This window comes from Crinia signifera, chromosome 1, assembly GCF_055691185.1.
Source record: "Crinia signifera chromosome 1, ASM5569118v1, whole genome shotgun sequence".
In the NCBI taxonomy this organism is placed as follows: Eukaryota; Metazoa; Chordata; class Amphibia; order Anura; family Myobatrachidae; genus Crinia; species Crinia signifera.
The window spans coordinates 450299936-450323869 of NC_139217.1; the positions used below are offsets into that span (position 1 = coordinate 450299936).

The 23934-nt window shown below is 46.5% G+C and overlaps 1 protein-coding gene across 2 annotated transcripts in view; it reads right to left on the reverse strand.

The window, feature by feature from the left end:
* WDR70 (WD repeat domain 70) overlaps window positions 1–23934 on the reverse strand; it is a 224949-nt gene that overhangs the window by 21719 nt on the left and 179296 nt on the right. For both annotated transcript variants that reach the window (XM_083154608.1, XM_083154598.1), the window contains exons 14-16: window positions 12477–12577; window positions 7601–7680; window positions 329–445 (exon numbers count right to left, since the gene is read on the reverse strand). In XM_083154608.1, coding sequence (XP_083010734.1) covers window positions 329–445; window positions 7601–7680; window positions 12477–12577 — 298 coding nt within the window. The remainder of the gene's footprint in view (window positions 1–328; window positions 446–7600; window positions 7681–12476; window positions 12578–23934) is intronic.

Genomic DNA, 23934 nt, shown 5'->3' on the forward strand with positions numbered 1-23934 from the left:
AAGGCCCTGAACATGCCCTCCATACACCTCTCTGTGGTTGGCTCCGGTATCTGACCACATTTTTTTTCTTAAACCTCATGTCCTCCTCCCCCCCTTTATGCTTTGCCCTATTTTGCTTCCCTGACCCACTTTGAGTGGTGGCCAGACCCCCACTGGGTCAGGATTGGAGGTCTTAGTGGCCGTGAACCTAATCTGGACCCAATGAAGCCACTTTGCGTTGGATTTATCAGAATCGGTCCAACAGTGAATGCACAGCAGGCAAACTGACGAATAACAGATGACAAATATGTAAGAGATAACATAACAAATGCCAAATAACCATATTTACCTGGCCCAGCGACTGGGGGCTCTGGCTTGTGCGATTTTTGTGGGTCCAGTCGATCTTTTTCCAGCTGCTTTCTTGTGCTCCGCTGCCGAGGCTCCCTGAACATGGGGAGAGCATGTGCTGTAGGAGACACGGAGAACACGTTAGTTACAACTGGAAAAATGATTTCCCCATATTTGTATACAGAATGCTGAAAACGTCTGGCAAAATAAATTTCTTGACCTTTCCTCAAGAACATGGTGAATCACAAGTGTAACATAACTAACATTCACCTACTGTAACAAGATGATTCCTGCAAATCAATCTGGATTTCCAGCAGAAACAAGAAGTCAACATATATTCTGTTTCTTGTGGAAATATTGTCAGTCAGGAAGGATTTTCCCGGCAGGTCACAAACTGCTCAACATCACAGTGTCACTGAACCAAGGAGGAACAGAACACCAGAGGCAGCTCCAGGGCTAAAGGATTCAAATGAATGTTTAAATGAACACAAAACATATGTAATAAGAGGCCGTAGCAGGTAAGGGCAATATTTAATTAGCCGCTGTAATTTACAGTGGCTAACTGACATAACCCCCCAAATTTCCCCAAACGCCGGCAGTCATTGGGGATTTTTATCCACCTGCCTAAGGCAGGAAGAACAAAATCCCTGACAGAATGCCTCGTTTTCACTATCGCAGTCACGAAAACACATAGGTCCAGGAAATTAACTTGGCTCCTATGTGTTTTTGCCCCAAAAAATGGATAATTTGTCAACAGAAAGAAATGGACTATAACTGAATTGACAAGGGAAAAAAAAAACATTGGTAAAAATCATGGTAAAAGCTTGGGTACTCTTTAATTAGAAGGGCGCCCACGATTTTGATCGTGGGCATCGTAAGGAAAGAAAAATCGCGTCAGTCGCATCGCATGCGACCAAAAAATCGCATGTGACCGACGCGATGACCGCGATTTTCCATAGGGAACAATGTTAAATGTCCCAATTGACCCGATTTTCCATAGGGAACAATGTTAAATGGCCCAATTGACCCGATTTTCCATAGGGAACAATGTTAAATGGCCCACAGAGGCCAAATAGGCACCCTGAAGTGTGAAATGGCCCCCCCAATTGTTAACGCCACCCCACGATCAACGTCAACCCGAAGCGTGGCGAGTGCAGCGAGCCCGCGAGGGGCGGCGGTACGCGTCCTATGACCTTTTCATACCCCCACTATCCACGTCGGCGAGGAGTTGAGAATAGAAAGTGTGGCGAGCGCAGCGAGCCACCGAGCCCGAAGCGTGGCGAGCGCAGCGAGCCCCGCGAGGGGACGCGGACAGCTGTGAAGCCCGCGAGGGGACGCGTATACCTGTGAAGGTGTCCGCGTCCCCTCGCCACGCTTCGGGCCGGTGGCTCGCTGCGCTCGCCACACTTTCTATTCTCAACTCCACGCCGACGTGGATAGTGGGGGTATGAAAAGGTCGTAGGACGCGTACCGCCGCCCCTCGCGGGCTTGCTGCGCTCGCCACGCTTCAGGTTGACGTTGATCGTGGGGTGGCGTTAACAATTGGGGGGGCCATTTCACACTTCAGGGTGCCTATTTGGCCTCTGTGGGCCATTTAACATTGTTCCCTATGGAAAATCGGGTCAATTGGGACATTTAACATTGTTCCCTATGGAAAATCGGGTCAATTGGGACATTTAACATTGTTCCCTATGGGAAATCGCGGTCATCGCGTCAGTCGCATCGCATGCGATTTTTTAGTACATGCGATGCCCGCGATGGGTGCCCTTCTAGGTAAAGAGTACCTACCAAAGCTTGTTTTTTCCGTAACAAAAAATGTTCAGGTCTAATTTAACTAACTATAAATTAACTATTATTTTTATTTAACTATACATGTATCTAATTTGTCTCAGTAATAGAAACAAGGCTCGGAAGGCAAGGATATTAACTTTATATAGCATTATGAGACCGTACCTTATGCCCGGTACACACTAGGACGATGGTGCTCGTGAGCAGGTCGTCACAGGAACGTACGACCCGCTCACCAGCTGACGGCGCCACCGGCACACCGAAAAAATGCCGCTGATGTGATCGTGATCCGATCCCCCACCCACTGCAATGGTCGGTTCTGAGATCCTACCTGCAGCAGGTAGGATCTCAGAAAAGACTGACCGACCCGCGGGGCCGTGCATCGGATTGGGATCGCATCAAAAAGGACAGCGAAATGGCCCAAAACACGGGCGATTTACATACAATCGGTCGAGATTGTAGCTAAATTGCCTCGTTTTGGGCCATATCGTCCTGGTGTGTACCCCACATTACCCTTCTCTTTGTTTTACATGCTTTGGGGTATATTCAATTGATGTTAAAATTGATGTCTTGAATAGATCGTAAGCAATGTTCCCTCTAATTTTACGAAGGCTGTGTGCTGCAAAAGATTTTGTCTGTGCAACTTTGGAAGGAAATTAAATTTTTTGTGCGTCACTTATATATAACTGGAAAATGACATTTAGCATTTGTGTTAACTTCACTTCAAAATGATATTAAACATTTAAACATTCAAAACATAGCACACAATGTAGTTAATGGATGAAACACACATTAATTGAGTCCACAACTGCAAAAAGGGACCACTGCTGTAGTTAATGGATGAAACACACATTAATTGAGTCCACAACTGCAAAAAGGGACCACTGCTGCTTTGTGCGCTCTGTTGTAATGTCTGTGCGCACGCTCGGCGAGTTGTGTGCGCGCGCACACGCGCACAGCTTAGAGGGAACACTGATCGTAAGGGGTTCCGATCTATTCAATGCTAACTGTTCTTTTTTCGGTAGGTCGAATTGTTCAGACCTGCCGAAAAGCAGGTGGATTGACAGACTAGCCGCTAATCCACCTGCTTTTGACGGAAACAAAGCCAAAGCCGAAAGGTTTCGGCCATGTTTCCGGCAAACTCAATCCGATGAGGCAGGGAGGATGGCGACGGATATGCAGCAGCTTACACAGAGCCGTGTTCCTGTCTGCCGCCGCATACCCATACCCTCCTTCCGCCTCACGTACTCACCCACCGCACCGGGTGAGAGCAGCTCACCCGGCCATGTCCTGGGGTCAGCACATATAAGCATACATGTAAGGTTGCAGAATGAAATGTAAGAGATATAGAACCGATAGATAGCGCAAATGAGCAGCCAATGGGTGTCTACTCCTGAAGGTACCTTATCCCTTCCACCAGTGTAAGAACAAAAATAATGAAATATAAAACCTATGTAAGCTCAATGTAGTCAACTCGATGCAATATCACTCCATCATTGATTTCACATGAAAGAGAAATAGCAAATTAAAGTGAAATACAATCACACATTTATTGCCTAAAATATATAGATAAAACCACACAACATAAAAGTGCAATATGCAGGGGATTAAGTGCACAAATCATATGTGAGAAGCGCTCTGGGATCTGTAGGAATGCATCAAAATAGCACAAAAAAAAAAAAATCAGTGGTAGAGGTGGGTAATTACCAGGACAGTTAGAACTGGGTTTAATCAGTTCTAAAAAGCATGAATAAGTGTCCAAATCCCGGTCATCAGATGTCCGGGGTACGTTCCTGGTTTCAAGTTCAGCTCCTCCATTGCTTGTCCGGATAAATGCAAAACTCTCACCAACACATTTCTTCCCGCATGGGGACTTTATCAAGGTGCATCACCTTGGTACTACATGATCATATTCTATTTCTCTTTCATGTGAAATCAATGATGGAGTGATATTGCATCGAGTTGACTACATAGTGTGCCTAATATTTTATATTCCATACGGTACTTGTGTATTTTGGTGGCGCCCCCGATCTCCATCGCGCAATGTTTGGTACTTGTTTCCTAGCACGGCCACACCGATTTACATCGGGGTGGTCGTGTCGGAAAAATCGGGTCGATCGCAACGCATGCGATTTGGTCGCATGCGATGCGATCGTCGCGACCGACCGATTTTGGACCCGATTTTTTTTTTTAATTAAATGTAAATCGGGTCCCTGGGACCCGATTTTACATTGGATTCAATGTAAAATATTCCCAACCCCCCCAAATGTCCCGGCGTACACCCCACCCCACGATAGACGCCAACCCGAAGCGTGGCGAGCGGCGGCGGTGCGCGTCCTCCGACCTTTTCATTCCCCTACTATCCACGTCGGCGTGGAGTTGAGAATAGAATAGTGTGGCGAGCACAGCGAGCCACCGAGCCCGAAGCGTGGCGAGCGCAGCGAGCCCCGCGAGGGGACGCGGATACCTTCACAGGTAAACGCGTCCCTTCGCGGACTTCACAGGTGTCCGCGTCGCCACAGACACCTGTGAAGCCCGCGAGGGGACGCGTATAACTGTGAAGGTATCCGCGTTCGCTCGCCACGCTTCGGGCTCGGTGGCTCGCTGCGCTCGCCACACTATTCTATTCTCAACTCCACGCCGACGTGGATAGTAGGGGAATGAAAAGGTCGGAGGACGCGCACCGCCGCCCCTCGCGGGCTCGCTGCGCTCGCCACGCTTCGGGTTGGCGTCTATCGTGGGGTGACGAAGGGGACATCTAAAATGTGAAATGGGTCATATTGGCCCATTTCACATTTTTCACATTTTTTCAGGATTTCAATGTTAAAAAATCTTTTAACATTGAAGCCTATGTAAAAATCGGGGGCATCGCGTCGGGACCTATGTTAATGGTCCCGACCGACGCGATGCCCCCGATATTTTACCTTTCCCGACACGATTTCAATGTTAAAATATTTTTTAACATTGAAGTCTATGGGGAAATCGCGGGCATCGCGTCGGTCGCGTCGGGACCATTGTTAACGGTCCCGACCGACGCGATGCCCCCGATATTTTGTCCTAGCCGGCCAAATGGACCTGATTTCAAAGGAAATCGGGTCCATCTTATGGATCGTGTACCTTAACTAAAGGTACACGATCCATAAGATATGTGGCCGTGCTAGGAAACAAGTACCCAATGTTTTAATCGCATCGCATGCCATGCACCCGATGGCATGCGACGCGATTTTTGCCCCCTATGCGATGAAAGATTGTATAAGCACCCTAATGGGTGCTTACAATGTTAAATGCACCCCCACACTATAAACGTGAACCCGAAGCGTGGCGAGTGCAGCGAGCCCGCGAGGGGCGGCGGTACACGTCCTCCGACCTTTTCATACCCCCACTATCCACGTTGGCGTGGAGTTGAAAATAGAAAGTGTGGCGAGCGCAGCGAGCCACCGAGCCTGAAGCGTGGCGAGCGCAGCGAGCCCCGCAAGGGGACGCGGATACCTTCACAGGTATCGGAGTCCCCTCGCGGCCTTCACAGGTATCCGCGTCCCCTCGCCACGCTTCGGGCTCGGTGGCTCGCCACACTTTATATTCTCAACTCCACGCCGACGTGGATAGTGGGGGTATGAAAGGGTCGGAGGACGCGTACCGCCGCCCCTCGCGGGCTCGCTGCGCTCGCCACGCTTCGGGTTCACGTTTATAGTGGAGGGGGGGCGGGGGGTGCATTTAACATTGTAAGCACCCATTAGGGTGCTTATACAATGTTTAATCGCATCGCATCGCATTGTATGGCATTGTATGCCATATACAATGTCATACAATTTTTAAATTGTATGGCATTGTACAATATTGCGCAATATCGCGTCGCCTTATGGTATGCGATGCGATGGGCGCCGCCAAACTACACAAGTACTTTCCATTTTTTTCTGTTCTTATACATATTAAGTTGTATGTTCACATTTTTGGTAATACACTACCCCCTGGTATATCTCGTACATCAGTAGCCATCAGCCCCTATTATTAACCAGCTTCTCTTTTCTGCCTGGAGTGTAACCTTCTGCTATGGGGTTTCTAGCACAGGTTGGTCTGCATCTCTCTGCTGAAATACAGATCAGACTGTGCTAGAAAAATCACAGCAGAGAGAGACACCCCAGGCCGAAAAGAGGAACTGCATGGGTTTTGAAAGGTGCAGGCGGCTAAACAAAACCCTAACTTCGTACGGGTTGGCCCTTGTTGAAGCCCCCCCAAATGAATGTAATATTTTGTACAAACTCCCAAATTCACTAAATATTTTGTACAAACCCCCCAAATGTATTAAATTTGTGCAAACTTCCCAGAATCATTTGTAAAAAAAAAAAATGTCGATTCGCTAAATAATTTGCTGCTATCCCCGGTAAACCAGAATACCTGGGACATCTAACTTAAGGCCTCAGTGGAGAGCTATTTGTAACTAAGCCCAAAAGCTCTCTGCAGTAAAACCCAAATGCGGGTTACAGTGATTACTTGGTGCTTAGGAAGGACAGGGAGGTCTCCTCTATGTATTTCAAACTGATTCAAAAGTCAGCATGTGTTCAAATTTTCACTAGCCGCTGCCAATTTTCATTCATCGTGTCCTGCCAAAACGTGGCTCACCGCCGTCTACCTGCCATATTCAATAGCAGGAGAAAAACAATTGCAGAGGAATGAGTGGCAAGGCTCGGGTTGCAAACTTTTAACCTTGTTCTCGCCAGACCAATGGGGGTAAAGTGGACCCCCCGCTGTTAGAAAAATGTAGGCGACGGACTGCAGTAATCCTTTCCATATTAGCTGGCAAAACAATCTATTCTAACAGCCCCGACGATTAGAACGACTTCATTTCTCATCAGGAAGTTCCCCAAATTTTCAGATGATTAAATTTATATTTAATGGGCTTAGTGCTGATATCTTCGACTACTTCAAGTTTCTCAGGCTTCCAAACCAGGTTTGGGGACCGTACGCTTCTGGATTATATTTAGTGTAATGCTCTTTTCCACTTAGATGATCAGAGTGCACATGTTTCCATTTAAATGAGATTCCAGTAAAGAAAACTTTATTCAATCCAGAAAATGGGCAGACAGCTACATTTACAATACGATACAAAGGGCAAACAGAGGTTTCGGCTTTGTGATTCGCGGTTAGGTGACGTTACTCAGGATTTAAAGGGCTGTAAACTGATTGCAGCAACAATGTTGTCTCTGGGGAGCGTACAAACAATACACAGGGCTCTTGCACATTACATTCTTAAAGTAAACTACACATATATCAGTTGTTATTATGTTTGGAAAGTATAATGAAATCTGAATACAACAAGGGAATGATGCACTATGGGGCGAAGGGGGGTATTCAATTAGCCGTGAAGAAACATTGGGATTGAAAAACTGAAATTTTGAAGTGGCGCTGCAGATGTGGGCGGAGCTTGCATAGCGCCTATGGCTTGATATTACTATTGCTGCACACAATATTTATAGCATTTACTTACGAGTAATAATGTAGTCTTGAGTAAGAGTCTCCGCTTGCCGCGCTTTCCTTTTTGTCTTCACCACACATAACTTTGCTCCCCTGAGAATGAAAGAACAAGATGTTATACCCCTCAGGATATCATAGAGGAACATGTACACTTAGGTGGCCTGGGACAAAACAGGAAATATTTGTTTAAAATGAGCATCTGAGCAGTTCCATTACACAGGCACGAACACGGGTGTCAGAGCCGGATTAACAATGGGCCTGATGGAGCTATAGCTCCAGGCCCACTCTACAAATAGGCCCATTGTAGCTGAGGGTCAGGGCTTTCCAACAAGACCAGCCCCGCGTCGCTAGCCCCCTGGGAACCGGAGATACCGCCAGCCAAACCTGGAACGTTTTCACCATAAAATAACATGGGACCCGCTAATTCCGACCTCCACCCGGTTCCAACGGCTGCCAGTTCCCCCTACAGCATCACAGAAACTCGAGGTTGATCTCAGTCAAACACAAATCGCTGGGCCTTCAATCTGATACCTGGTCCATATGGGTTCATTGGTTCTAGAGATATTGCAAGTAAAACTATTTTTTTTCATTTCTTAAATGTAATTTCATGGCTGTTCATGTTGTTTGAGGACAGATTTCTCTGGAACCAAACGGCCCAGTTTCACGGGACCAAAATCATTCGAAGGCTACATGTAAATGGGTCAGTTGGTTCCGAAGATATAGCTGGTTGTTTAAAGGGGGACGGGGGTGATTTTCTCTCCCCCTCACACCAGAAAATGCAGGGACTAGGCTGGTGTAAAAGGGGCCAGTCCGAGAATATCCCTGCATTATCCTGGGACCATATTCCCTGCATTTTCTGGTATGAAAGCGGTATTATTTCAAATAGCCGGGATATGCAGTGCTCTGAATACAGCCGGGCAGCCCCCTGCTCTTAATGGCTGTCATTTCTGCCCGGCAGCGACTGTCCCCCAGTTACCGCGAGCATGTATTCCCCCTTGGCAATGAGCATGTAATCCCACATGGCAACGACCATGGAACCCCTGGCAATGAACATGTAGGTAAGCAACACTTATGTAGCATCATTTTTAATAGGCATTATGGTGTTTGGCATAATACGTAATAGAGATTATGGTGTGCGGCTTAACATGTAATGGGCATTATGGTGTAAATTTGTAATGTGCGCCTTTGGCGCGCAATGCCCCTATTTATGAAGCATATTGTGCATTATTGCTCAATCTGTTTGGTATAGTGCAGGCATGTCCAAACTATGGCCCTCCAGCTGTGAAACTACAAGTCCCATCATGCATTGCCACAGTTTTGCAAATAGGGAATGCTAAAACTACTGTATGTCAAGGCATGCTGGGACGTGTAGTTTCACAACAGCTGGAGGGCCACTGTTTGGACATGCCCGGTATAGTGTGTATTTTGGCTCAATCCATGTGGCAAAATGTGAATTTTGCCTTAATCTGTGTGGCATAACGTGAATTTTGACTCAATCGGTGTGCCATAGTGGGAATTTTTGCTCAATCGGTGTAAATTTTGTCTCATTCCATGTGGCATAATGTGTAAGAAGCAAGTACAGTATAAGTTACTATTGTGTTGCATGATTTGTATAAGGGGTATATGGTGTGGTAAACTTTGGTTACCACATGAAAGGTGCTGACATATTGTCTACCAAGTTTCGGTTTTCAGTATTTTTTTATGACTGTAATGCCGCCTCACCCCAAAAGTATCTTAGGACATCGGCGTCCTGCGGGTGCACCTTTGGAGTGCACCCGCCAATATATCTCCCTGCATTTTTTCTTATGCCAGCCCCCTGCCTTTTCCAGGCATATATAATTAATTGAAAGTATTTACACAAATAGAGACACACCCATGAGCAGACCACCCAAACAGAACACTGGTCACGCCCCCAACATTATTAGGTGCTGGCCACAACCCCTATTATTGCACATAATAGGCCCATTTTAATTTTCAGCTCCAGGCCCATTTAGGCCTTAATCTGGCTCTGACGGGTGTAACTAGATATTTGTAAGCCCCATAGTAGAAGTTTGTAAGGGCCCCTATGTACCACACAATTGTGAAAATGTATAGAACGCATGTAACTGTGACAGGGATGGTGGCCCAACAGCAGCTGCACCCACTGCACCTATGGTAACTACACCACTGTATATAACACATGGGTACTTATGTATTATCTGGACTCCCATGTTAAATGCACCCCATTTTTTCATACCCCTACTATACAACTACGCATGGAGTTGATTTTATATAGTGTGGCGAGCGCAGCGAGCCACCGTGCCCGAAGCGTGGCGAGCGCAGCGAGCCCCGCGAGGGGACACGGTCTCATAAGAAAACCGGGAGTCCAGATATTACATAAGTACCAACACATGTAACTGACAGGGAAGGTGGCCCCTCTCAGCTCTAGGCCCCATAGCAGCTGCACTCCCTGCACCTATGGTAGCTACACCCCTGTATATAACACATATAACTGTGACAGGGGGGTGGCCCCTCTCAGCTCTAGGCCCCATAGCAGCTGCACTCCCTGCACCTATGGTAGTTACACCCCTGTATATAACACATGTAACTGAGACAGGGAAGGTGGCCCCTCTCAGCTCTGGCCCAATAGCAGCTGCACCCCTGCACCTATGGTAGCTACATCCTGTATGTAACACATGTAACTGTGACAGGGAAGGTGGCCCCTCTCAGCTCTGGGCCCCATATCAGCTGCACTCCCTGCATCTATGGTAGCTACACCCTGTATATAACACATGTAACTGAGACAGGGAAGGTGGCCCCTCTCAGTTCTGGACCCCATAGCAGCTGCACTCCCTGCACCTATGGTAGTTACACTCCTGTATATAACACATGTAACTGTGACAGGGAAGGTGGCCCCTCTCAGCTCTGGCCCCATAGCAGCTGCACTCCCTACACCTATGATAGCTACACCCCTGTAAATAACACATATAACTGTGACAGGGGGTGGCCCCTCTCAGCTCTGGGCCCCATAGCAGCTGCACCCCTGCACCTATGGTAGCAACATCCTGTATGTAACTGTGACAGGGAGGGTGGCCCCTCTCAGCTCTGGGCCCCATAGCAGCTGTACCTCCTGCATCTATGGTAGCTACACCCCTGTATATAACACAAGTAACTATGACAGGGAAGGTGGCCCCTCTCAGCTCCGGGCCCCATAGCAGCTGCACTCCCTGCACCTATGGTAGCTACACCTTGTATATAACACATGTAACTGTGACAGGGAAGGTGGCCCCTCTCAGCCCCGGGCCCCATAGCAGCTGCACTCCCTGCACCTATGGTAGCTACACCCCTGTATATAACACATGCAACTGTGACAGGGAAGGTGGCCCCTCTCAGCTCTGGGCCCATAGCAGCTGCACTCCTTGCACCTATGGTAGCTACACACCTGTATATAACACATGTAACTGTGACAGGGAAGGTGGCCCCTCCCAGCTCTGGCCCCATAGCAGCTGCACTCTCTGCACCTATGGCAGCTACACCCCTGTATATAACACATGTAACTGTGACAGGGAAGGTGGCCCCTCTCAGCTCCGGGCCCTATAGCAGCTGCACTCCCTGCACCAATGGTAGTTACGCCCTAGGACATGAACCATTCAGCCTGACCCCATGGCTCCCACAAACCTTTCCTTATATATAGAACAGTAGATTGATTAATGCGAGTTTTCTAGGTGAATGTAAAGTAATTTGTGATGCGTTTGACCCAATGCTCTGCTAGTAACCACTGTCTTCTACTCGATGGGAAAACGCTCCTCAAACATGAACATTCTACAGCTTTCGTTCGGGGAAATGACTACAGGTTTATGTCCGTGAAACACTGTAATTATGGTGGGATAAGTAGGGTTTTTACTGCTCAATAAAACAGCCTAAGAACAGCAAACATCATGATGCTACGAGATAGTAATGCGGGCTTAGCAGGACAGACAGTCTCATTAAATTATAACGTATATCCCTCTGCATCAGGAACATAAAGCTGTTCGATATCTATGGGTAGCGCTGCAATAAAACAGGTGTGACTCTGGCTTAGGTGATCCCTCTTCAGCTTCAACTACACAGAAACTGGATTATTGTATCAATCACAGAGAGGATTAAAAGATTTAACTTCTGTATAGATTGAATGGAATCTGGGATGAAAGTGTAAACTTTAACACATGAAAGTAAAAGTAGATTTATAAAGTACGGAGAACATTTCTAACACAGCGAGCCCTGTTCTCTCTCAGGAAGGTTTTATGATCTGCCTCTAGTTGGACCCTGAGCTGGGACCCAAAGGTAGAACCTTATAGAGTGGTCAATAGTGTGTGTGTTGGGGGTGGGGGGCATGTGATCACGCATTTCTCCACTGTGATAGAACGGGTATGGGTTTTTAGGTCAACTGCATGAAGGTCAACATACAATAGGTTGTGGGGCACTCTCCTGCACATCTGAGTCGCGGGGCACTCCCCTGCACATCTGAGCCGAGAGGCACTCCCCTGCACCTCTGAGGGGCACTTCCCTGCACATCTGCACTGTGGGGCACACCCCTGCACATCTGTGCCGTGAGGCACTCCCCTGCACATCTGCGGCGTGGGGCACTCCCCTGCACATCTGAGCCGCGGTGCACTCCCCTGCACATCTGAGCCGCGGTGCACTCCCCAGCACATCTGAGGCATAGTGCGCCCCACATTTATCATTCTAGCTCTGCACTTTGCTGCCCACACAAACCAAACTACCCTCTATTGAACACATACCTTGTTATCGAGCTACACATGAGAATAGATATCCCATAGATCAGGGGCAGGAAGAAGAGGAACTTGTCAGCAATAAATGTAATATACAAACACAACACATTTATACCAAAATAAGAAACACAACCCTACCTCTGGCTCTTGATAGGATCATAATATACTTTGGCAAGTCCATTGCCTGTGCCCACCATGATCTGATTCAACTTGGGGTGCCACAAACATCGAACAACGCTCTGGAATACAAAACAAAATAACACACAACAAATTATTTCTTACTCAGTATACCGTAAGTGAGATTATATATATATATATATATATAAGATATATATATATATACATATATATATATATATATATATATATATATATATATATATACAGGGTTCAATGAAACTTTGCCTCTTTATATTATGTGTCCCAATAATGTAACGTTCTAGCGTGCTTGGATTAGAAGGTAAAACGCTCAATACAACATTCCTTCATCATCCCGACATTGCCAGTATCGTCCACAATGCAGAAAATACAAATAATCGTATAACGCCTCCCAGATCTGCATCATCTTCAGATTTCAGTGTTTTATTATTTGTTTACAGTTTCTAATACGCAGCATATTCCGTTGTGCTTTACAATTGGAAACAGTAATACAACAAACTGGGTAGTATCATATAGGTAGGAGGGCCCTGCTCGCAAGCTTACAATCTATATTATTAAGGCCTTGTCAACATCTAATGCATTTACAAGACCAATAAAGCAATTTTCCGTACGTGAATTATCTTCAGAATTTGCTTATAATAATCAATATTGAAACATTTTCAGGTTAATATTTAACCCCTTGAGTGGTGGGTTTTGCTGGGACAGGACAAACCTGCCAGGTTTGTCCTGCCCCAGCAAAACTCACCACTGTTGTGCCCCCCACTCCTCCCTCCATGTTGCTCACCGCGAGCCAGTCCTGAGTCCCGACCCTGGATAGCTGGGTTTCGCCCCCACGGCCATTAACAGTGATGAGCAGTCAGCAGGCTCGAGGGGACTCGGGCGCCCGAACTCCTGAGTCCTCCCAAATATCCCAGAGCAAGGCCTGCCGCCTGGTCACTGCTGTGAATGGCAGCGGGAGCTCCGGTGTATGATCCGGAGCTGAGCTGAGCAACAGGGGGGGGGGGGGGGGTGCCTAGAGGCGGTGCACAGCTGGAGGCACCACTGGAAGGCACCTACTGTATCGTGGCATGGAAAAAAAATAATAAATATGAAATAATATGACCATAAGCTGGACGCCAAATAAACAGTATGGACCAAATTTAATAGGGTGTGAGAATCAGAAAGTGAGAGATTTTGGGAGAGTTTTTTTTTAAAGCGGCAATCGGAGCCAAAACCAACGATTTTTGGCAAAACCAGATGATTTTTCTATGTAAATGATTGCAACTTTAAAAAAATGGGAAAACTCTCCCAAAATCTCTCACTTTCTGATTCTCACACACACATTTGGCCCTATATTAGCCTACTCTGAGACAAGCATGGCTGCCATAAGACTCCAAAAACCATCAAACCCTACCAATTCCCCAAGGCCAAACAGGCCATCAGGTCTGGATGCAGTGTTAAGGTGGCCATACACCTACAGATTTATCTTCAGATCTGGCTGGTTGAAACAAAACTCTGGTAATTTCTGAATGACGGTTTGTCAGTTTTCCAGCAAATGGTCAACTGTCATTTGCTCTCATCCATAACCATGTTTTTGTTCCAACCAGCCAGATCTGAAGATAAATCTGTAGGTCTATGGCCAAGTATGACTCTATGGACTACTGTATGTTCACTCAAGCGCCAGAGTTTAATAATTACAACTACTCTAAAAGGAAGAGGTTGCCTCCAGGTGGAGGCCGGGGGGGTGCAGCCAGGGATGTGTAATTTTTTTTTCTAAAGTTTACTTATATAGTAAACCTGTCTGCCAAGGAAAGCAACCCAGGCAATCTTAGTAGCTGTAATAGGAAGCAAGTTGTTTAATATATTGAAAACAGAGATCCCAGACATCCTGTACCAGCGGACAGTCCCACTAGAAGTGCCATAAATTCAGATCTTGGCCGAGTAGTATCCTGTAGTCACTTCCACAGGAGAGAGGTAGAAACTTTCTATTAACTGCAGAGTTCACACTGAAAATACTGTGGGGCAGATGTAGCTTCCTTGGAAAAAGATAAAAGAGAAGAGAGATAACGTACCAGCGGATCGAATTTGGCCCCACCCCCGATGTTCGAATTGAATATGCAAATACTGGGAGCGAATGGCTTCAATGAGTTTCACACTCGCCAAGCCGTTTGCTCCAGGAGGGGCGGAATAGGGGTGGCAGTAGGGGGAATGATGTATCTAAATCCTTTATTTTAACAGTTCCCTAAATTTAAAAAAGCTTAATTCTCTGTTTCTTAGAAGAACACTGATAACATGAACTGTTATCTCCGCCGTATGCTATACAGATGGAGCAGCCATCCACTGCCATTTACCATCCGACAGAAGGGGGCGCACAAGACACACGTGCCCTCCGCGGGCTCCCTGCTGCTCCCCCGTCGCCGCCCACAGCCCCCACTATCCCTGCCCGTCTTCCTGAAGCGGAGACGGGCAGGGAATCCGCTTGCCTTCACCATGCTGATGGGGACCGGCGAGCTCCTGAGACGCTCCTGCATCCCCATCAGATGGAGCGCCTGACCTCCAGCCTGCGCCAGCTCAGGGGGATCTAGCTATTCCTCAGGCTGGCTAGGAGGCTCTCCATCTGTATATCGCCCAAAAGTTCTAAATTCTGAGAAATAACTGTACACAATCAAGTGGACCAGTTGCGTGTCAGCTAGGCAAGCTTCAATAAGCCGCTAATTATATGACAGTTGTCTCGCTGACACATTTCTGGAATAATGGCCTATGGGCGTAACCAAACCAAGTTACGCTTCAAATCTCAGCTGAGGGAGGGGAGCAAATGTACACCAATAAACCCAATCAATATTGTTGTATATACAATATCAATATAATAATCTCTATCTTTCAAGTGCTTAAGCCTCCATGAATGCTACTAGTTAAGCTCGTGTAGAAATGATTGTAGCCATTTGCCGTTCAGTTCCAGCTTGCTTGGGAGTTCATTTACATCTATTTAAAGCGCAATTCTGTATAACACTCACATCACGGGTAACAAGTGTCTCCCCGGGGATCTAGAGGAGATCAGGTTTGCTAATACCTGGAAACACTGCCCCCGTAATTAACAAGTCTTTTGCAGTCTACAAGTAAGTATAAAACCTCAGGGTCCCTTACGCAGTATTTCGAAAAAATAAAATGAATGTGTTTATGTACATAGCTTGGAATAACTCTTAAAATACAGATGTTTAAAGCTTGTGCGCTAACATTTCGGGCTCCATGTTTTTAACAAATTGCGTCTATTGCAGATAGATGAGGTTACCATTCTCCCTAGCGAACCTTAAATCCAAAAAGGCTATTCGTTACATAGAACCTCAATTCACCATATTCATAGCGCTAACATTAGACCAATGCATGCAAAACCGCAGCCAGAGGATAAATTGTAACAGTAATCTACATGGGGACTAGTAGCCAGGTCACAAAGAACATGATACTGTATAATATATTAATAACTAGAAGCCGGAAAGACAAAGAGGTGAATTACTCATTACAACGGTTACAAACCATCATAGAACCTGTTTCCAGACAGTTGTCCTTTGAGTCCCATCATGGGATCTTGAATCTTCCATGGTGGTTTTGGGGGAAATAAGCTAATTGAAAACCCTTCTCTAGCTTGATCACTCGTCTCCCCCAAGTAGAAATGTGAGCATTTACATTTGCCGGGGTCATACTCTATAGCTCTTTAGACTTGGCAATCCCAATGCCCGTGGACTGCCTGATCACTGCGCAATCAGGACTACTGAGGGCGTGATTGCACCCGGAAGTGATTGCTTGGATTCGCTCCAATTTGTTCTAGCCCTGGATATGTTCTTGTGCACAGATTGACCTCAATCTGGTCAAGCCCTGTCTATGTCCTCATGCTTGGATTGGCTTCTGTTTGTTCTAGCCTTGTACTATGTTCTCATGATAATCCTGACTTCAGATTGGTCTAGCCCTATGCATGTCCTCATGCTTAGATTGGCTTAAAATTTGTTCTAGACCTTGGTATGGTCTCGTGCTCAGAATGACTTCAGATTGGTCTAGCCCTATGCCTGTCCTCATACTGAAATTGGTGATTAACTCATTTAGCCCCGCGAATATTCTCAAGCTTGGTTCAGCTTTCATTTGTTCTAGCACTGTGACAAAAGATTTGCTACAGGTTGTTCCAGTCTTGTGTCTTTTCATGAATGCCATGAGTTGGTTTAACCCTTTATGACCCATTGCATATTTCTAGTGTATCCCGGTGATGACACTGGTAAAGTAGACAAATGAGGCCGTAAGTAACCTCCCAAAAATATGGTTTGGTCATTTTGGTGTAAGTACATAACACCCTGTAGCTCATACACAAAAACATTGCAATTCGTTCTAATTTGATTATTTTGATCTTAACAGAAAATCCATTGGGATTTGAATGGCATTCGTTATACAGTCTACGCAAAATAATTTTTTTCTTATCCCATTTAAATGGACAAGGGGTCATAAAGGGTTAACCCAGCTTATGTTTTATTGCTAGGATTGGCTACAGGTTGGTCTAGCCTGGTATATGTCCCTGTGCTTGGATTTGCTGTGAGTCGGTCTATCCAATGTAAAGTCTCATGTCCGGAATGGCTACAGGTGGTTCTTGTCCTGTTCTCAAACTTGAATTCCTTACATCTGAGCTAGCTTGTGCGTGTTATTCTCGGTTTGGTTTCCATTGGTGCTAGCTCTGTGTATGTCTTCGTGTGCCAATTTGCTATGGAATGATCTAGCCCCGTGTATGTTCTCATGCACAGATTGACTACAGGTTATCTAGCCTTGTATAACGGATTGGCTACAGATTGAACTAGCTCTGTGTATGTAACATAGTATTTCCTTAGTGGCCAATAATGTATCCAGTTTTGATTTAAATTCATTAACAGTAGTTGCTGTAACCACCACCACCACCAGCAACGGTGAAGAATTTTCTTCTTAATTCAGTACAGAATTTCTTTTCCTCGAGCCTCAGTACATGCCCGCGTGTCCTAAGTATAGGCCCGTTAGTGAACAGATCATCTCCCAGTTCCATATAACTCCCAATACTGTATTTGAACATACTAATCATATCACTCCTCAACCTCCATTTCTCCAGTGAAAACATATTCAGCCTGGTTAACCTATCTTTGTATTCTAGTGATTCGAGACCTTTTACTAGCTTAGTCGCCCTTCTTTGTACCTGTTAATTAATTTATGTCCTTTTTAAGGTGCGTTGCCCAGAACTAAACACAGTATTCCAAGTGTGGTCTCACCAATACCTTGTAAAGAGGCACTATCACATTGGCATCTCTTGAATCCATTCCCCTTTTAATGCATGCCAGTGTCCGGTTTGCTTTTGCTGCTGCACTTGAGCAGTGTGCAAGTGCTTGGACTGGCTAGGGGTTGATCTAGAACCCATTATGTATTCTCATGCCCATATTGAATACAGGTTGGTCTGGCCCTAGGTTCGTTCTAGTGAATTGATCAGAGATTATGATCACAGCTTCCGTCATTTTTTCAGCTAAATCAAATTCTTCTGACATATTGTCTGCTCTTAGAACACCACTATGTGGCTGAAGTCTCCATTTACTAAATACCACCGGGGGGATCTGTTTCGGCATGGTCAAGTTCACTAAATTTATATATGGGAAAAGCAGAACCACTGATTATGATCTAGGGAAATAAATGTTCCTTTCAATTTCAGAAACTTGATAACCTGCTGTAAAAGCAAAGAACAAGAACCAGATATTTGGAAGCCATTTGTCTGTTTTTGTGAAAAAAGGCGCTTGACATAACCCCATCCGTTAAGACAGTATAAATAAAATGATAGGTTTACTTAGCGCAGTACAGTATGTTAGAACATCACGCACTGTGTACTGCATTAACACAAGGGAACGTTGCAATTAGGAGAAGTCAGTGTTCCTGCTCTTCATGGAGAAATGCTAGTCACTCACAGGTCTCTTGGGGTTGTGATGAATTGATATACAGAACACACTTCAGCTTCAATATCAGGAGAAATATTCTATTCAAAATAATTCTGGTTACTAGTATCCCTTTCACACCGCACAAATAACCCGGGTCCTGGTCTCTGTGGGAGCTTCACCTCGCAAATTCCCGAGCTACTCCCGGGACCTGACCCATGTCCAAATACTGGTTGCGACCCGGCATTTGCTATGTGAAAGGAGTATGGAGGTTTATCTACTAAGATGGGAGTTCTATTGAAGTTGCTATGGGCAACCAATTAGATTCTATTATCTTCTAGAAGGTGCTGATAAGAAGTTGCCCAAAGCAACATCCCATCTTCAACAGACTCTCATTTTAGTAATTAAACCCCTAAATATCGAATTATCTAAATATGGACCCTGTTTATAGACCAATATATGAAGTTGGACCTAACCCGAGAGGACCTAACCCGAGGGCATATGCGAGATAGGTCAATGGACGGTGTAATGGTTAGCATTACAGCCTCACAGCACTGAGGTCATGGGTTCCATTCCCACCATGGCCCTAACTGTGTGGAGTTTGTATATTCTCCCTGTGCCTGTGTGGGTTTCCTCCGGGTACTCCGGTTTCCTCCCACAATCCAAAAATATACTGGTAGGTTAATTGGCTCCCAATAAAATTGTAAAACTCATGTGGACCTTTTGACTGTTAACCTTCCCAATGTCGACCTATTTCCGGTGTCAACATAAGCCGCGTCGACCTTCAGTGGTCGACCGAATGCATGTCAACCTAAATAGGGTCAACCTAATTACCATTAGGTGTCAGCCCGCTCTTCTTGGAGTCCGGGGACTACTGCACTTCCTGGAGTCTCCCGGAGTTCTGGTAGTGTAGGCAAGTACGTGGGCATTCCCATGTGAACATTGGGCGTTTTCATGCTAATGAGGGCATGACGAGGGTGCGGGAAGCTGACATCACCGGATGCCAGCTGCCTGCCCATTTCCTTCACACGCGTATGTAAGTGACTTGAAAATCACTTTTATATGCGTGCACCTTCCACATTTTTCAATGGTAGGTGACCATCGAAACATGTGGGAGGTTCACCCTGGCCTGCGAATGGATGTTATTGTGTAACATCCATTCGCAAACCCCTGCGATTGGGTGGCGCCAGCCAAACATTCACACGGCGGGGTTTGGTGGACCCCCATTGTTCAGTATGACTTCTGCAGCACTCTAGAGGTGGCCATACATCTACAGTTGGATTGTCAGATTGGGCTGTTGGAACAAACACCTGGTAATATCTGAATGACAGGTTTTGGCAGTTTTCCAGCATTTCAAAGCAAATGGTCAACTGTCATCTGCTTTCATCCATTACCAGGATTTTGTTCCAACCAGCCAGATCTGACAATCAATCTGTAGATGTATGGCCAGCTTTACAGTATGTGATGTGCACCACTTTACAAGTATGACTTAAAAAGAACAGCAGCCAATCAGCTCTTAACTGCCTTGCTACAGGCTGTGAATTTACATGTACTTTATCTCTCTCCACTTTATCTCTCTCAAAGTCGTAGTAAATAGACACCTAAAACACAAAATTGAGGACAAAGTTCACAAAATGGGAATCGCTCAAGGTATCTCGCGCCAAATGTTGCAACACCGCTAACTCTATGAGCACTCATCTGTAGTTGGCTAATCAGATAATTGCCAAGAATTATGGTAACATTTTGCTGCACACCCCTGTGGGCTACGAAGTTAAATCTGAAGATCATTTAAAAAAATCTAAAATAATTTGGTACTCTTTACCTAGCACGGCGCCCACGATTTTGATTGTGGGCGTCGCAGGTAAAAAAATCGCGGGCATCGCGGGCATTGAATGCACTAAAAATCGGCCGCGACGCGACCGACGCGATGCCTGCGATTTCCCATAGGGATCAATGTTAAATTTCTCAATTGACCCAATTTTACTGTTCAATGCCTCAATTGACACGATTTTTCCATAGGAAACAATGTTAAATGGCCCACAGAGGCCAAATAGTCACCCTAAAGTGTGAAATGGCCCCCACATTTTTTAACGCCACCCCACGATCAACGTGAACCCGAAGCGTGGCGAGCGCAGCGAGCCCGCGAGGGGCGGCGGTACGCGTCCTACGACCTTTTCATACCCCCACTATCGACGTCGGCGTGGAGTTGAGAATAGAATAGTGTGGCGAGCGTAGCGAGCCACCGAGCCCGAAGCGTGGCGAGCGCAGCGAGCCCCGCGAGGGGACGCGGATACCTGTGAAGGTATCCGCGTCCGCTCGCCACGCTTCGGCCTCGGTGGCTCGCTGCGCTCGCCACACTATTCTATTCTCAACTCCACGCCGACGTGGATAGTGGGGGTATGAAAAGGTCGTAGGACGCGTACCGCCGCCCCTCACTGCGCTCGCCACGCTTCGGGTTCACGTTGATCGTGGAGTGGCGTTAAAAATTGTGGGGGCCATTTCACACTTTAGGGTGCCTATTTGGCCTCTGTGGGCCATTTAACATTGTTTCCTATGGAAAAATCGTGTCAATTGAGGCATTGAACAGAAAAATCGGGTCAATTGAGAAATTTAACATTGGTCCCTATGGGAAATCGCGGGCATCACGTCGCACCCAATTTTTTAGTGCACTCAATGCCCGCAAAGGCCGCCATGCTAGGTAAAGAGTACCAATAATTTTTATTTGAATTGTGACCATAGAAGCAATATAGGGTACTTGTTTCCTATCTGGGCGCCCGTCGCGGGCATCGCGGGTACATTTATGTATGGCCGCGACGCAACCGACGCGATGCCCGCGATTTCCCATTGAAACCAATGTTAAACTTGGAAATCGTGTCGGTCGCGTCGCGGCCGGCCATAAATGTACCCGCGATGCCCGCGACGCGATGCTCACGATTTCCCATAGGAATCAATGTTAAAAGCCGCGATGGACCCGATTTTACTGTTAAATGCCTCAATCCACCCGATTTGCCCATAGGAATCAATGTTAAATGGGCCACAGAGCCCATTAACCCTTAAATGTCCCCCCCAATTTTTGACGCCACCCCACGATCGACGCCAACCCGAAGCGTGGCGAGCGCAGCGAGCCCGCGAGGGGCGGCGGTACGCGTCCTCCGACCTTTTCATGCCCTACTATCCACTAGGGCGTGGTGTGAGAATATAATAGTGTGGCGAGCGCAGCGAGCCACCGAGCCCGAAGCGTGGCGAGGGGACGCGGATACCTTCACAGTTATGCGCGTCCCCTCGCGGCCTTCACAGTGAAGGTATCCGCGTCCGCTCGCCACGCTTCGGGCTCGGTGGCTCGCTGCGCTCGCCACACTATTATATTCTCAACTCCACGCCCTAGTGGATAGTAGGGCATGCGCTCGCCACGCTTCGGGTTGGCGTCGATCGTGGGGTGGCGTCAAAAATTGGGGGGGGGGGACATTTAAGGGTTAATTTGCCCTATTTGGACCCAAATCGGGTCCATTGAGGCATTTAACAGTAAAATCGCGGTCAATTAGGATTTTTAACATTGTTCCCTATGGGAAAATCGCGGTAATCGCGGGCATCGCGGGCATCGCGGCCATCCCAATTTACCTGCGATGCCCGCGATGACCGCGATTTTGATCGTGGGCGCCCAGATAGGAAACAAGTACCCAATATAGCATTCATTCAAGCTCCCTTTCTAAACCTGTGCATTTCCTCTTCCCTGCCTGGGGTGTTGCACTCTGCCATGGTGCCTCTAGCACAGCGTGGTCTGTATTTCAGCACTGATATTCAGACCAGACCTGTGCTAGAAGCACCACAGCAGAGAGCAACACTCCAGGCATAGAAGAGGAACTGCATGGGTTTTGGAAGATGCTATAATGAACACTAGAAGGTGCAGACAAATCAGAGACATTGCACATTTTCCACTGATTTAAAAGAAACTAAAATATAAAATGGATTGTGCAGAGTTGAAATCAAACACACTATAACCTGGACGTAAGTGATCTGTACCTTGCTGCTACTCCTCAGTGTTGATGGGTTTTTGTGTCTCTTAAACAATGCTATTACCTTGCAGCTAGGGAACTGAGCATGCAGCAGTGTTTTGTGTAATTAGACAGCCCGGCCACTGCTGTCAGCACGCTGCTTGGACGCTTCATGTCTCCGCAGCTGACAGGTCTCCCGTCTCCTCATTGTGGCCGGTCAAGTGCAGCAAACAAGATGTACAATTCAAACAACACATCACAAAACAGCAGGGCCAACATTAGGCTTGGCATTCTATGAAAGAAAACCGTTCTATATTTTCTAACACCCTAAAATAGCGCGTGTGTGTGTGTGTGTACGTTTCAGATTTTGAATAGTAGAAGATCAAGATTTAGACTTAACCTTAATTGTAGTTAGTGCCGGTAGGGTAGGCTTGCCGACACTGTGAGAGACCTGGTATCTCTAATAACTACCCGATACTGGAATCGGTTTAGTGCGGCTTGCTTGGCATCCCCAATTTGGAATTGCAATGGTTTTGGGCAATCTGCTTTAGTCATGTCTTATTTGGTGCATCTCCAACCCAAAAGTGCAGATAATCTGCGGCTGGAACTCTAAATTATAACGCCTCAACTGTTTTGCAAGGGACCAACAAAGGAGTAGAAGGCTTTAGAGCAGTACTCATCTACTCTCCAGGAGCGTACGAGAGGCTCACACACACTTTAGGGGGCTCTCCCGGGCTAGTAGGCTGCATTCCTGAATCATGCTCATTTCACAAGGGAAGTGATGCGTTTCGTAGTCTGTTGCAGAGGGCCCAAGGGGCATTAAGGTCATTACATTTTGCCCCTTGAACTGCTCAGAAATAAGGTTGAAAATATAGGGATCATGGTACAATCAAATGACATACTACGATATGAATGATTAAAATATATCTTTAAAAATTAACATTTTAAACGGACAATAGAGGAATTGTGAGCATGAGCACTAAGCAGAGGGAACATACCCCCATGTTCTCTGCCGTATATGGCCAAAATTGCCAGAGATACCATAGTAACATGGACAATGGAGCCCTATTAGGGCAGTGGCCCTCAACTTGGGGTTTTCTTTGCATATCCCAGGGGCATGCAAAGGAAAGGTTTGTAATGGCTGTGAACTGTATGTGTGTGTGTGTGTGTGTGGGAGAGGGGCAAAATTATAATAAGACACATAGGGAAGCAGTGTGCATCACAGCATGACCCAGTGTATGTATAGAGAGGCCCACTGGAGTTGTCTCTGACGCAACCATTGGACAGATCAGCCTTCTCGGTAACCCTGTGGTTGCGCTGCATGGCAGCTTGAAGTAAGATGGGTTGCTGTTGCAAGTTGATAATCCACAAAAATGTGCCAATTTTTGAGTCACCACTCCCCTGCTAGCTTCCACAGATAGTCCCCAACCGACAATCAATTTGCAAAGAAACCCTCACTGCTGCCGTCGCAAGACCAACGCGGCACATGTGCAGTGTGACTCTGACACCTAGGCAGTGGCAAACAAATCCATTAACACTGGGTGGAGA